At 30.5% G+C, this 13,323-nt stretch overlaps 1 protein-coding gene across 8 annotated transcripts in view; it reads left to right on the forward strand.

The window, feature by feature from the left end:
* LOC114335103 (kinesin-like protein unc-104) overlaps positions 1–13,323 on the forward strand; it is a 380,719-nt gene that overhangs the window by 342,387 nt on the left and 25,009 nt on the right. For 6 of the 8 annotated variants that reach the window (XM_050655714.1, XM_050655720.1, XM_050655713.1 and 3 more), the window contains 2 exons: positions 3,706–3,895; positions 12,950–13,243. In XM_050655714.1, the coding sequence (XP_050511671.1) occupies positions 3,706–3,895; positions 12,950–13,243 (484 nt within the window). The remainder of the gene's footprint in view (positions 1–3,705; positions 3,896–12,949; positions 13,244–13,323) is intronic. The other 2 variants (XM_050655716.1, XM_050655719.1) reach the window with 1 other exon arrangement.

Below are 13,323 nucleotides of genomic sequence, written 5' to 3' on the forward strand. Positions count from 1 at the left end.
ACAATACGACTTTACTACACACAATACCGTCTCTGATGTTATGTTATTTAATAACAGTGATGACTAAGACCATTGTTAAAAAAAGAATTTTAATAGTCTTTTCTAAACAATGCTAAGACAGTTTCAAATAAATAAAGGATACTACAGGTGCCTGTTGTTTTCGATAACACGACAATGAATGTGGTGTGCCATGAGTCATTTTTACTATGGTATATGTAGTTCAAATTACACAAATACCCATTACCTCTCAAATATTATATTACATACATTTTTATTGTTGAAATGTTTGTCTGATAAAAATCGGTCCGGGTTAGCCGGAGTTCCGGGTTATCGGGGGCCGACTTATCGGGGTTCCACTGTAATTGTATTTTGCTTGCAGTACCTACTGCATTTTAATAACTAGTTTTATTTACTACATACAATTGTTTAAGTTTTAATAACATAACCTGAATCTTATTTTTTCTTCTTATTATTTTTTTGGACTATGGCCTTGACAATTATCCAGTAACCAGGACTAATATAATTGGCCAATATAATTAAAAGTGCGAAAAATGTTGCTGAGCGTAGAAACCAGCTGTCGCTTTGCGAACTTGCACGGTCCCAATATAATGTGGATGCATACAGGAATTAATATGAAATGTGTACAATATATAGATCTGTAAATATTTTCTTATTAAAATACAATATAAAAGAGTTACTTATTTTGTCTTGAAAAATAATAGGTAATTTGTACTTGGTTTTTTTTTGTTACATAAACTATTAATCAGTTGTTGCTCTAAATTATAAAAATTAGAAAAATTTCCATTGGATTGACCCTCCAGAAAACTTCTTACCTACGAGCGGTTAGGATAGCCGATTAGCTGTTTCTAAAAATTTTTTATAACAGGCAAATGGGTGGTAATTTGTAAAGAAATTTACAGACAAATTAAATTATTTTATGACCTGTGTCGGCGAAAGATTGAATTCGTACTCATAACAAAGTAATAAAGTGTATTACTTGACAAACCCTAAAAATATATTAAACAGCACTATAGGCCTTCGAGGCTTTTGTCGACAATCCATAATACCAGACATAGTTTAAATTTTTAGGAAATTGTAGGTAAAAATTTATTCGTTGACATGAAGAATATTCTATAAAGCGGTACGATCTTACTAAATCATATTCCAATAAACGAATAAATTTATTAAGGGGTAAATGGAAACGTTTCGTGACCTCGAATTTTTATTCCATAAACCGGGATATTTCTATTAGCGGTACTCTAATAAGCGGGTTCGACTGTAAAACAAAACCTAAAAATACAACACTATTTTTTAAATTTCCACAGAATATTATCAATGTAACATGTTTCGCTGTACAATATCTTTCTCAAAAGAGACATTTTTAATGAACTATCTAGGTCTGCAAACAATTTGTAACACCCTGGAACTAATGTAGATGTTGGAGATATTGATTGCCGACTTTTCTTCTTCTTCCTCTTTATAAGCAATTCTGCTTGTTCATTGGCGGATTGATACTTCTATAGAACGTTGTCAATCCATCTTTGGCGCGGTCGTCCGATACTTTTACCGATAGGTGATTTATCTCTTTCTATTTTGACCATACGGGTCTCCCCATTCTGCTTATGTGGTTATTCCATTATTTTTTCTGTTTTGTTTATACACTGTACGTTACATTTTCTGTCTTCACCCCTCTTTCGATCTCTCGGCGTATTTCCTGTAATTCTTCTCAGTACTCTCATCTGTACCGTTTTCAGTAGTCCTTGTGTTGTGGCCATATCTGGTCTTGTTTCTGATGCATGTGTGTATTGGACTTACATTGGCTTTATAAATTCTTGACTTCATCTCAGTGTTAATATGCCAGTTTAAACCCAGAAAACCAAATAACGTTTACAAAACGTTGAAAAGACGTCATAATTATTACCAAACAACGTCAGTTTATCACGTTTTTTCGACGTCGAAAGTCACGTGAATTTGTCCCACCACAATTGACGTCATTTTTATCACGTTTTAACCTACGTGATATCAATAACGTAGTTTTATGTCATTATTTAGATTATTTTTCATTTTAAGATTTTAAAAATACACAACAGTAATTATTCTTATGGGCATTGTTGGTATTGCAATTTTTCATTTAACTGTTTTAAATTTAGCCCCTAGGCTGTAAGCAAGACCAAATGGAAGACTATCTAAAATGTATAGAATTACAATACCCTCAATGCAACAAATATAGAATTTTTACTGTTTATATAATATATACTTACTGTGTCAAAACTGAAACAACATATAAACTAATAAATAATTTATTAACAAATTAGTTTAATTAAACTCGATAACACATAATTATTAGTTCATTAACAGAAAATATTAACACCAAAAGAAAACAAATAACATAACCTCAAACAGTTTTCAAGAAGAACTATTGCATTGAACTAACTCACTTGAGAAAAACGAACAAAAATCTCTTAATTAACACGTTTCTTCAACTAAATAAAAAGTCTTATTTTACCACACAAAGCATGTAAACAATAAATGAAAAATTCCTTATGGAAATTGTTTGGAGTCATAAGCATCTTTAAGCACGTCTTTAAGCACCTCCCAATTTTGTTACGTCAGACTTAGGCTATTAAATGAAAACGTGTTTTTAAACGTATTTTAACGTCATTAATCTTACGTATTTAAAATCACCTACAAAAGACGTTTCTACCATGTAATGTTCAAACACGTGGATACATTCAAAGAAGAACTGACGTTTCCTCGACGTTATTGACGTCACTTGGTTGCCTGGGAAGTGGTATTAAGACATCCTGTCAGTTTATTTTCTTTTTTTTACTTGATCTCTCACTTCTTTGTCCAGGTATACATAGCAGGACAGTGTAATTTCAAGATTTTTTTTTCTTTCCATTACTTGTTCAATGCTGATCCCATAGATTTATATTTTACATCTGATTGGTTCTTTACTTACTACTATTGTTTTAGTTTTCTGAGTTGAGATTGTCATATTATTTTTTTTTGCTCTTATGTCAAATCTATGGACTCTTTGCAGAGTCCCTCTGTCTTATTCCGCTGCCTATATTTATGTTCTGTAAGTTGTCTATCTATTTTGACTTTTATTTAGTTGTTTTGATAGATATTTTCAATAGTTTTTATGATATATAGGGGAACTTTTCTATTATATAGAATATGGATTAATTACACATTTGAGTCTTACTCTGTCAAATGCTTTCTTCAATTCAGACACAGAAATGCTGTGTTAATTATACTCTAAAGATTTCTCAGGAATTTGGTTTATACGAATATTGCATCTGTAAACGATCTTCCAGTACGAAATCCCTGTTGTTGATCTGCTAAACTGATCCTCTGATTCATCAGTTCTTGTAAAATTTTAGTATTTAACAAGTTTATACCTCTGTAGCTTTCTGGCTTCTTTTTTATATCCTTTTTTGAATTAGTTCCTAATATAATTATTAGTTCTCCATTATTCCGATATTTTATTGTGTTTTATATTTTGTTAATTATTGTTGTTAACTGTTCTGTTATTGCTGCTCCATAATACTCCAGTAATTCGTGTGGCAATTCGTCTTTATCTGAGCTTTTTTCTTCTTCAACTTTTCAAGTGTTTTGGAACTAAAAATAAAGACAACTCTTTATTTTTACTTCAAAAACGATTGTTTTACCTTTGTTTAATGAAGATATATTTAATTACAGTTAGAAAATTGTGGACGTCCAGCAATAATAACAAAAGACCTAAGCATGGTGATTTACGGACGAGACGCTAGAACCGGACCTAGGTCTTTGAAACATCTATTCTCTGGCAGCTACCGTAATACTGAAGCTAATCGATTATCTGGAGTCTACGAGTTGCTGTTACGTCGCGCTAGCGAAGCAGGTAGTCCAGGTAGATTCCCTTTAGTATCCTGCTCCTCGCCTGACTGCTATTCTCTTCCAAGTTTTATAAACCCTCTTTATGCCTGGCTCTCTCCCCTGTAGCTTTTCCAGTAGTGGCATTGTGAAATGTTATGCTTAGTTGTAGGTAGTAGTATTTTTTTAGATATACATCTTTTATTTCTCGCAGTTTTAAGGAATATAATAAGATTGGCCACTCAAAAGACCCTGATATTTGGTGGCGTTGTTTCACAAAATTCATGGGATTTTGTGAAAATGCTAGAACAAATAGATTTTTATTCCAAAGGGGACATCTTTTAACATAATAGATATCTGTCATTTGTCAATATGTATCAATCAATAGAAAATACACCATTTGTGGCACATTATCAGACAGATATTTCGCTGAAAAATTCAGATATCCATAATTTTTTTCCATGTCAAAACTGAACGCAACGCCTATGTTTCTCTAGTGTCAATAGAGCTTTTCATTCACGGTCATTTGTTTCGAGCTTGTGTCATATATCGTATAATCCGTGTATATTAATATTAATTATACACATATTATACAAAATGGCAGAAGCTCGAAACAAATGACAATCAATGAAAAGTCCTATTTGCAGAAATGTTTCCCGTAACGTCAAAAAATTGATCAATTGCAGTTAGTGTGATGGGGTGTTAGAATCCCAATAAAATTAATCAAGGGAGTACAAAGAAAAATTTGAAAAAAATCAAAAAGTCTCAGAAATAAGATAACTGTAATCTTTACTAAATGCATTTATTTCTTTGATCTAAAAAATAACAGTAACATACAAACGTACAATAATATCATTCATACAAACATAAATAATATCATTCTGAATATGTCAACAAAAAACACAGCCAAAATATTTCCGGCTGTGGTGTACTACACCCCACCGCACTAACGAAGCCTTAACAATAACACAGGGTTAACTTTCTACCTGTGCTTAACAACCCAATTCAAATACAAATGACTTTGTATTAAGCTTTAGATTAAGGTTTCTTAAATAACTTGATGAGAACTATATGAAGAATGTTCAAAATGATATCCACCAGCGTCCATACAATTATAAAGTCACTGTTCGAAATTCCAACGAACATTTTGAATCATTTTAGTCATCTTAGTTCTTCCAATTAAGCAGAAATGGTATTATAATTATTGCTTTTTAAAATACCCCATAGGAAGAAGTCCAGAGGAGTTAAATCGGGGATCGTGCTGGCCATTCAGTGCAGATAGTGTATTTTGTAGGAATAAAATTTGTAATGTTTCAGGACTGAGGACAGTAATGCGCAAAAAAGCTCGATTCTTGAGCTATTTTAAGCTCGATCTTGAGCAAATTAACAGGTCCTCAAAGTTCTACTTCTGCCAATTCCTTCAATCCTAACACGTTGTTCGTGCCCCCTTTTTATCAGCTACTGATCCCGGTACTTACGGGTAATTTTTTAAAAATTGAAAATTTGCTGTACTGGGAGAGAAAGGGTTGAAAATGACAGATATTTATATCATTCAAAGATATCATCTTTGGGAAAAATCGACCTGTTTTAGAATTTCCTTCCAAAGAATACTGCCAAATATCAAGACCCTTTGGAGTGATTGCTATTGGTAGGTTGAAATGCGACAGAAAAAATATAATTTTTACCGGCTTAGCTGAAGCGTACTGGAGTGCAATTGGCTATTTAGTCCAGGGTAATAAGGATTTTCTCGGGACACTCAAAGATCCAGGTAGCTGATTACTTTTTTAGTTATAGTAGACCTATAGGAAGAAAAGCTACGTGTTTCCTGCCTAGAGTTCGCGTCCGTTTTTTAATTATTAACAATATTGAAAAACCTTCAAAATGCCGATTTTTGAAAGTTAAAAAGTTAATTTGTTGCTACGCAAACTGCAAAATAAGTGAAAATCGTTATTTGTTAATAACTTTTACTAAAACTACCTTAGAACTTTAGTGTTTCACCCAAAGTTGGATATTGGGGTATTTAACAAACCCTCCAAATTTGAGACCGATCCATTAATTAGTTTAAGAGTTATTCTATTTGTTTATCCCAGAGACCTTTATTTTGCAAGAAGATAAGACAGAAAATAATGAAGATAGTGCAATTCTGAGTATGCCAAATGAAAGTCGAAGAGTGATAGTATCAAAATGTATTAAAAAAAGATAAAAAAATATTTAACATAGTCAAAAATCCTAATGCCAAATTTTTAAAATTTTGTAGTTTATAAACATTTAGAATAACTTTAAAAATTTTGTCCGTAGAAACAATATTTTTATATATTCGAAAAGATAGTATTTTAACACGAATTTTCAAATAAAAAAATTTAGCCTGGGCTCATTTAGGACAAAGTTAGCCATATGTTTTTTTTAATTCACAGCTAATTTGTTTATAATAATTAAGGAATCTCATTAATGCCATTTTAAAGAATGGGATTTGTATTTTTTCTTAAAAAATTTTCACAAACATTATACCTTCACAGCACCCTCTACGATTTTTCAAAAATGTAGAGCAAACGATTACTAGGGGGAATCTACAAATCCAGCGAGTTAAAATACCGAAAAAACAATTTCAAACGAATATAATTTGCTGTATCTCCGGATCAACTCAATGGATTTTGATCTTTCTTTTTTTAATTGGTATGTAATTTTTATGTACATTACAAATATGCAATTTGTTTATAAATTTATTAATTAATAAACAGTCTAATTTGTTTAAACAATTCTTGAAAAAATTTTTTGTTTACAAAAATCTATTTTTTTTATTCATAGTATCATTAATGATCACAGAAAAAGTTAAAGTACACTTTAATAAATAAATGATTTTTATTAGATAATTATTTATTGAAGATAATTTATTTATTAAAGTATACCTTAACTTTTTCTATGATTAATAGGGATAGTATGATTAAAATCATGGATTTTTGGGAAAAATTATTTTTTCAAAAATTGTTTAAACAAATTAGACTGTTTATTAATTAATAAATGTCTAGACAAATTGCATATTTGTAATGTACAGAAAAATTACATACAAATTAAAAAAAGAACGATCAAAATATATTCAGTAGATCCCGAGATATAGAAAATGATAGTAGTTTTAAGTTGCTTTTTATAGTTTTTGAACTCGTGCATTTGTCGGTTCCCAGCTCCCCCTTCACTTACCACGACTAGTCACCAATTAAACTACATTTTTAAAAATTCGTGTAAAATACCAGCTTTTCTAATATGTAAAATGACTTTTTCTACAGACAATATTTTTAAAGTTATTCTAAATGTTTTTAAACTACAAAATTTCATAAATTTGGCATTAGGATTTTTGACTTTATTAGATAATCTTTTTATCGTTTTTTAGTACATTTTGATAGTGTCAGTTTTCTACATTCATTTGGCATACGCAGAATTGCCCTATCTTCATTATTTTCTGTGTTATGTTATTGCAAAATAAAGGTCTCTGGGATAAACAATTAGAATAATTCTTAAACTAATTAATGGATCGGTCTCAAATTTTGAGGGTTTGTTACGTACCCCAATACCCAACTTTGGGTGAAACACTAAAGTTCTAAGGTAGTTTTTGTAAAAGTTATTAACAAATAACGATTTTCACTTATTTTGCAGTTTGCGTAGCAACAAATTAACTTTTTAACTTTCAAAAATCGGAATTTTCAAGGTTTTTTAATGTTCTAAAAAATTAAATTTTGTAATTTTATGTCAACTATTTAGCTTTTGAATGGGGTGCAAAAAATCGAAAAAATCGCGATTTTTGCACTAAATTGTTAATAATTAAAAAACGGACGCGAACTATAGGCAGGAAACAGGTAGGTTTTCGTCCTATAGGGATACAATAACTAAAAAAGTAGTCAGCAACCTGGATCTTTGAGTGTCCCGAACATGGTCTATTTCTAGCTTATTACCCTGGTCTAATTGTAAGACAAGGCGAATTAAAGCATGCATGTTGTTGTTGTAAACTTTTTTAGACCAGAGTCTATATTGAAGTAATATTGATGGCAAAATCAACAGTTTTACTGAAAAAAATATTACAGAAAGGTCATGAGGTGTTATTAATCATTAAAAGTTCAACCAAAACATAGGTTAAAGTATAAAGACATTACTTTACCCGAAACGAAGTTAAATACCGCAGTATACTTTAACTGGGCTGGTCAGTGACATATATGTTCTCTCCCTCTCATCCTTCTACCCACTCATAGCGATAATCCTTTGTACTTATGTCAAATATTCCCGACCACCTGGCAAGTATGTCATATTAAAAAATATCTTTACTCAAATACAGTTTTTAAATTAGCCTCAAAAATTTGTTTCGTATAAATATCTTATTATAAATATAACAGTATAACACAGTTACTGATACAGGGTGTTTCATTGGGAAAGTAACATACGTTAACTGTAGAAAGAGGACACTTAGGCGGTCTCAAAAATACCATACTTAATGGGTGTTACTCCATTAATAACAAAGATACTGAGTGTTTTATCTATTTTGCCATTTTCTTAATTGGTTCATATCTTTTTAACCACACTGTATATTTATCCTATATTTGGCAAGAAAATATTATTTAAGGTGTAAAATAATAGTACATTGTTTACCGGGTAGGAAAAGCTTAAAATTCCTGGACGACTGTGAAGATTAGCAACACAGAGTCCAGGAATGTGGCTTTTCCTACGAGGTAAACATACTATTTTTCCGCAAATCGTTTAAAATTCGACAGATATTGATTGATTTAAAAAAAACGCGATAATTTTATTCCCAAATAAATGGTGCTTTGAAATTCCTAATAAAATTACTTGGGTTACTATGGAAACGTATTGAGGTTGAATTGTCAAACTTGACGCTTATAAATTTAATTGCTGGTGTTCTCGAAAGTAAAATGATAAGTGATGATGAAATTTCCATTCCTGGGACTCCTCCAGAGCTGGTTGAGGCAGTGAATACTGCTTCATTAGAATTATTGCCAAAGAAATCAAGAGAAAAGTACGAAAATGCATACAGACGTTTTATGGATTATCGCATGAGTAAAAATACGAGTTCTTTCTCAGAAAATGTTGTAATGGCATACTTCCTAGACCTTTGTTTAAAGATGAAATCTTCAACATTATGGGCCAATTATTCAATGCTGAAGTCAACCCTTGCACTTAAACACAATGTAGATATATCTACATACTCAAAACTTCGTTCTTTATTGAAACGGCAAGCTCAAGGTTAGAGGGCAAAGAAATCTAAGATTTTAACGAAGGAAGAAATTGAAAAATTTATCCAGGAAGCTCCAGATAAAGAAAATTTAATGATTAAGGTAATTTACAAGGTTTTAATAGCAATGTGTTTTCTATCATTTATGTAGAACACTAACAACTGTACGGAAATATCATTTCCTTACAGTAAGGAAATGACATTTCCTTACAGTAAGGAGGTCCTGACTTTTTCTTCAAGAAATTTTGACAGGAATGTCAAAATTTCCTGGCGATTTGCGAAAAATTTATTTATTTACAATTGTAAAAAATCCAGGTCCGGATTAAAAAATATTGGAAAAATATTCCGACCCAAAAACAACACCCCGTAAATTCAATTTTTTTAAAATGGATTTTTCAGCTGAAAAGAGAATGAAAAACTAAATTTAGTGATATAATTTGAATTTTTGGCAAAATGATTTTTCTGGTCAAATTTTGAATTTGAATTCTGAAATTATGTGAATTTCGAGAGCTCTAAGTAGAAAAAAATTGAAATACAGCTTACAACTTGTCAACCGCACTGTATATTTATTTTATATTTAACACGCGAATATTCTTTTAGGTGTCCAATCAATTAATTTATTTACAATTATAAAAATCCAGGTCCGGATTAAAAAATATTGTATAAATGTTCCGACCCAAAAAACACCCTGTATATTAAGTTTTTTAAAATGGATTTTGCATTTGAAAGAGGATGAAAAACTAAATTTAGTGGTATATTTTGAATTTTCAGCAAAATAATTTTTCCGATAAAATTTTGAATTTGAATGTTGAAATTATGTGAATTGCGAAGCCCAAAGTAAAAAAAATTAAAATATGACTTAATTTTAATTACTACCATTATTTAATCTAAATTGGTAAAATATTAACATTTTGACACATAACAATAATTTTTGATGGTGGTAATTTTGAATAGTTAATATGCTGCAAATTTTCTCTGTTTTGTTATAATTTTTAGATACTTTGTTTATTAAAGTGATGTATTCTTTATTGACTCTTTATTCATTATTTAAAGATGAATATTCGCCATAACCTATTTGTCACACATAATAAAACACACTGAAATGTTTTAACATTTTACCAATTTAATTATATAATGGTATTAATTAAAATTTAGTCGCATTTTAATTTTTTCTACTTAAAGCTCTCGCAATTGACATAATTTCAGAATTCAAATTCAAAATTTTATCAGAAAAATCATTTTGCTGAAAATTCAAAGTATACCACTGAATTTAGTTTTTCACGTTCTTTTCAAATGCAAAATCCATTTTAAAAAAATTTAATATACAGGGTGTTTTTCTGGGTCGAAACATTTTTACAATATTTTTTAATCCGGACCTGGATTTTTTTTAATTGTAAATAAAATAATTGATTTTACACCTAAAAGAATATTGGCGTGTTAAATATAAAATAAATATACAGTGCGGTTGACAAGTTGTAAGCTGTATTTCCATTTTTTTCTACTTAGAGTTCTCGAAATTCACATAATTTCAGAATTCAAATTCAAAATTTGACCAGAAAAATCATTTTGCCGAAATTTCGAAGTATACCTCTAAATTTAGTTTTTCATCCTCTTTTCAACTGAAAAATCCAATTTAAAAAAATTTAATGTACAGGGTGTTGTTTTTGGGTGGGAACATTTTTCCAATATTTTTTAATCCGAGCCTGGATTTGTACTAGATTACTATTGTAGATAAATTAATTTATTGTAAACCTTAAAGGATATTTGTGTGCCAAAACACCCAGTATCTTTGTTATTAATGGAGTAAGACCCATTAAGTATGGTATTTTTGAAACCGCCTAAATGTCCTCTTTCTACAGTTAACGTATGTTACTTTCCCAATGAAACACCCTGTATAAGCCAGTCAATGGGAGCAAGAATAGGATATTACCTCCGAATTCTATCTTACTTCATGGATTTTATGAAATTTTGGGAATAGCCTCTATTTATCTCTTTATTCAAAATCTACCCTATGCCGATGTGTGCTTTTATCTTGGGGGTGGTTCCCACCCCTTCTCGGGGGTGGAAAATTTTTTGGTTATAATAACCACGGAAGTCGCTAGAGAACCTAATTCTAAGCAAAAACTGTTCTATAATATTTTTTTTAAACTCGATACTTTTTGAGTTATTCGCAGTTGAATTGGCCATTTTCATTGAAAAATGACACCTTTGCGGACGTTTTTTTGCGAATATCCTAAAAACTATGCATCTAACGAAAAAAACCATACAAAATATTTTTGTAGCTCATAAAAAAGCAAAGAGATTCGTTCCTTCATAAATCTTCTACTTATAATTATAATACAAAAAGAGATATGGTAGGTGAGAAGTTTGTTTTTTGTGCAGGGTCAAATCGGTGTATTTAAAAAAAAAACTTGAAATAACATAGAAACGGTCGATTTTACGTGTATAATGATACTTATAGCTTTTGTAGTGTTTGAAAATACCTTTAAAACGAGTAATATTAAATGTCGATCACATTTAAACTAAGCGAGATATGCTGCAAAAAAGTTGATGGCTAATGTATTTAATGAGAAGAAAGAAGTATATCTAACCCCTCATCCGTCAGGATTTAAATGCATCGTTTTTCTTCTACAATGCTTTTTAGTATAGTGTTATTTCTATGTTCAAAAAGTTAGACGGGTTTAAAATAAACGATTTTTGAAAAAAATATGATCAAATAAAATGAAAGTAATGACAGTAATGAAAAATAAAAACAAAATTTTTATCTAAAAATACCCTACATTTTTGTGCAGTATCTTTTTTCGTATCTCATTATCATTTTCGAGTTACATGGAGAAAAAGGAAGATTTTTAAGAAAATTTAAAAATGCGCTCTGTAATTTGATTTTATTTTTTTTTCAGAAATCATTCATTTTAAACCCGTCCAACTTTTTGAACATAGAAATAACACTACAATATAAAGTATTGTAGAAGGGAAACGATGTATTTAAATTCTGACGGATGAGGGGTTAAATATACTTCCCATTTTTTTCTTAAGATACGTTAGTCATCAATTTTTTGCAGCATATCTCGCTCAGTTTGAATGTAATTGACATTTAATGTTGCTCACTTTGAAGGTCTTTTCAAGAACTGCAAAAGGTATTAGTACCATTATACACGTAAAATCTACCGTTTCTCTGTTATTTCAGGTTAAATACACCGATTTGAGCATGCACCAAAAAAACAAACTCTTCTCACCTACCATATCTCTTTTTGTATTATAACTAGAAGATTGATGAAGGAACCAATCTATTTGCTTTTTTATAAGCTACAAAAATATTTTATATAATTTTTTCGTTAGATGCATAGTTTTTAGGGTATTCGCAAAAAACCGTCCGCAAAGGTGTCAGTTTTCAATGAAAATGATCAATTTTCAACCACGCAAAACTCAAAAATTATTGAGTTTTCAAAAAAAAATTATAAAACAGTTTTTGCTTAGAATTAGGTTCTCTAGCCTTTTCCGTGGCTGTTTTAACCAAAATATTTTCCACCACCAAGAAGGAGCGGGAGCCACCCTTACGATAAAAGCACACATCGACATAGGGTAGACTTTGTTTCTCGATCTATTCCCTACTAACTGTGAAAATATCAAGTAAATCGATGTAGTAGGATGGAATTCGGAGCCAAATACCCTCATCGACTGCCCTAATATAAAATATGCTTTTTTCTGTCGCATTTAGTTAATCTCATGCTAAATATTATATCTACAGTTATTTGAATTAAAACAGTGTATATAAAACATCATATAACTTGATTCAGTAATAAAATAAAAGTATAATTCCAGAAGTATATTAAAACTAAAACTTTTGAATAATTTTAGGCGTACAAAGACGTCAACGACGAGTGCTGGATACTAGCACCACCTACGTACGAGGTGAAGAGAACCTTCATGGTTGGAGACCTAGAGGAGATTCTTTAATATTTGATCATCAGTGGGAACTAGAAAAATTGACACGTTTGGAGGAAGTAGAGAGAGTCAGACATACGTTGCTTTTACGAGAACGTCTGGGATTGGATCGAACACTAAATTATAATAAGTACCGATTAGAATACACTAAGAATGAAAAGGAAGCATGTAATATGGTCGCCAAGAATAATAATATAAATGCTATAGGTATGAATATTTTAATAAACAGTTACATTTTTTGAAATTATCTTTTAACAAACGTTTCAATGTACCTTTATATTTGTTTT

The sequence above is a fragment of the Diabrotica virgifera genome, chromosome 7 (genome assembly GCF_917563875.1).
Source record: "Diabrotica virgifera virgifera chromosome 7, PGI_DIABVI_V3a".
NCBI lineage: Eukaryota > Metazoa > Arthropoda > Insecta > Coleoptera > Chrysomelidae > Diabrotica > Diabrotica virgifera.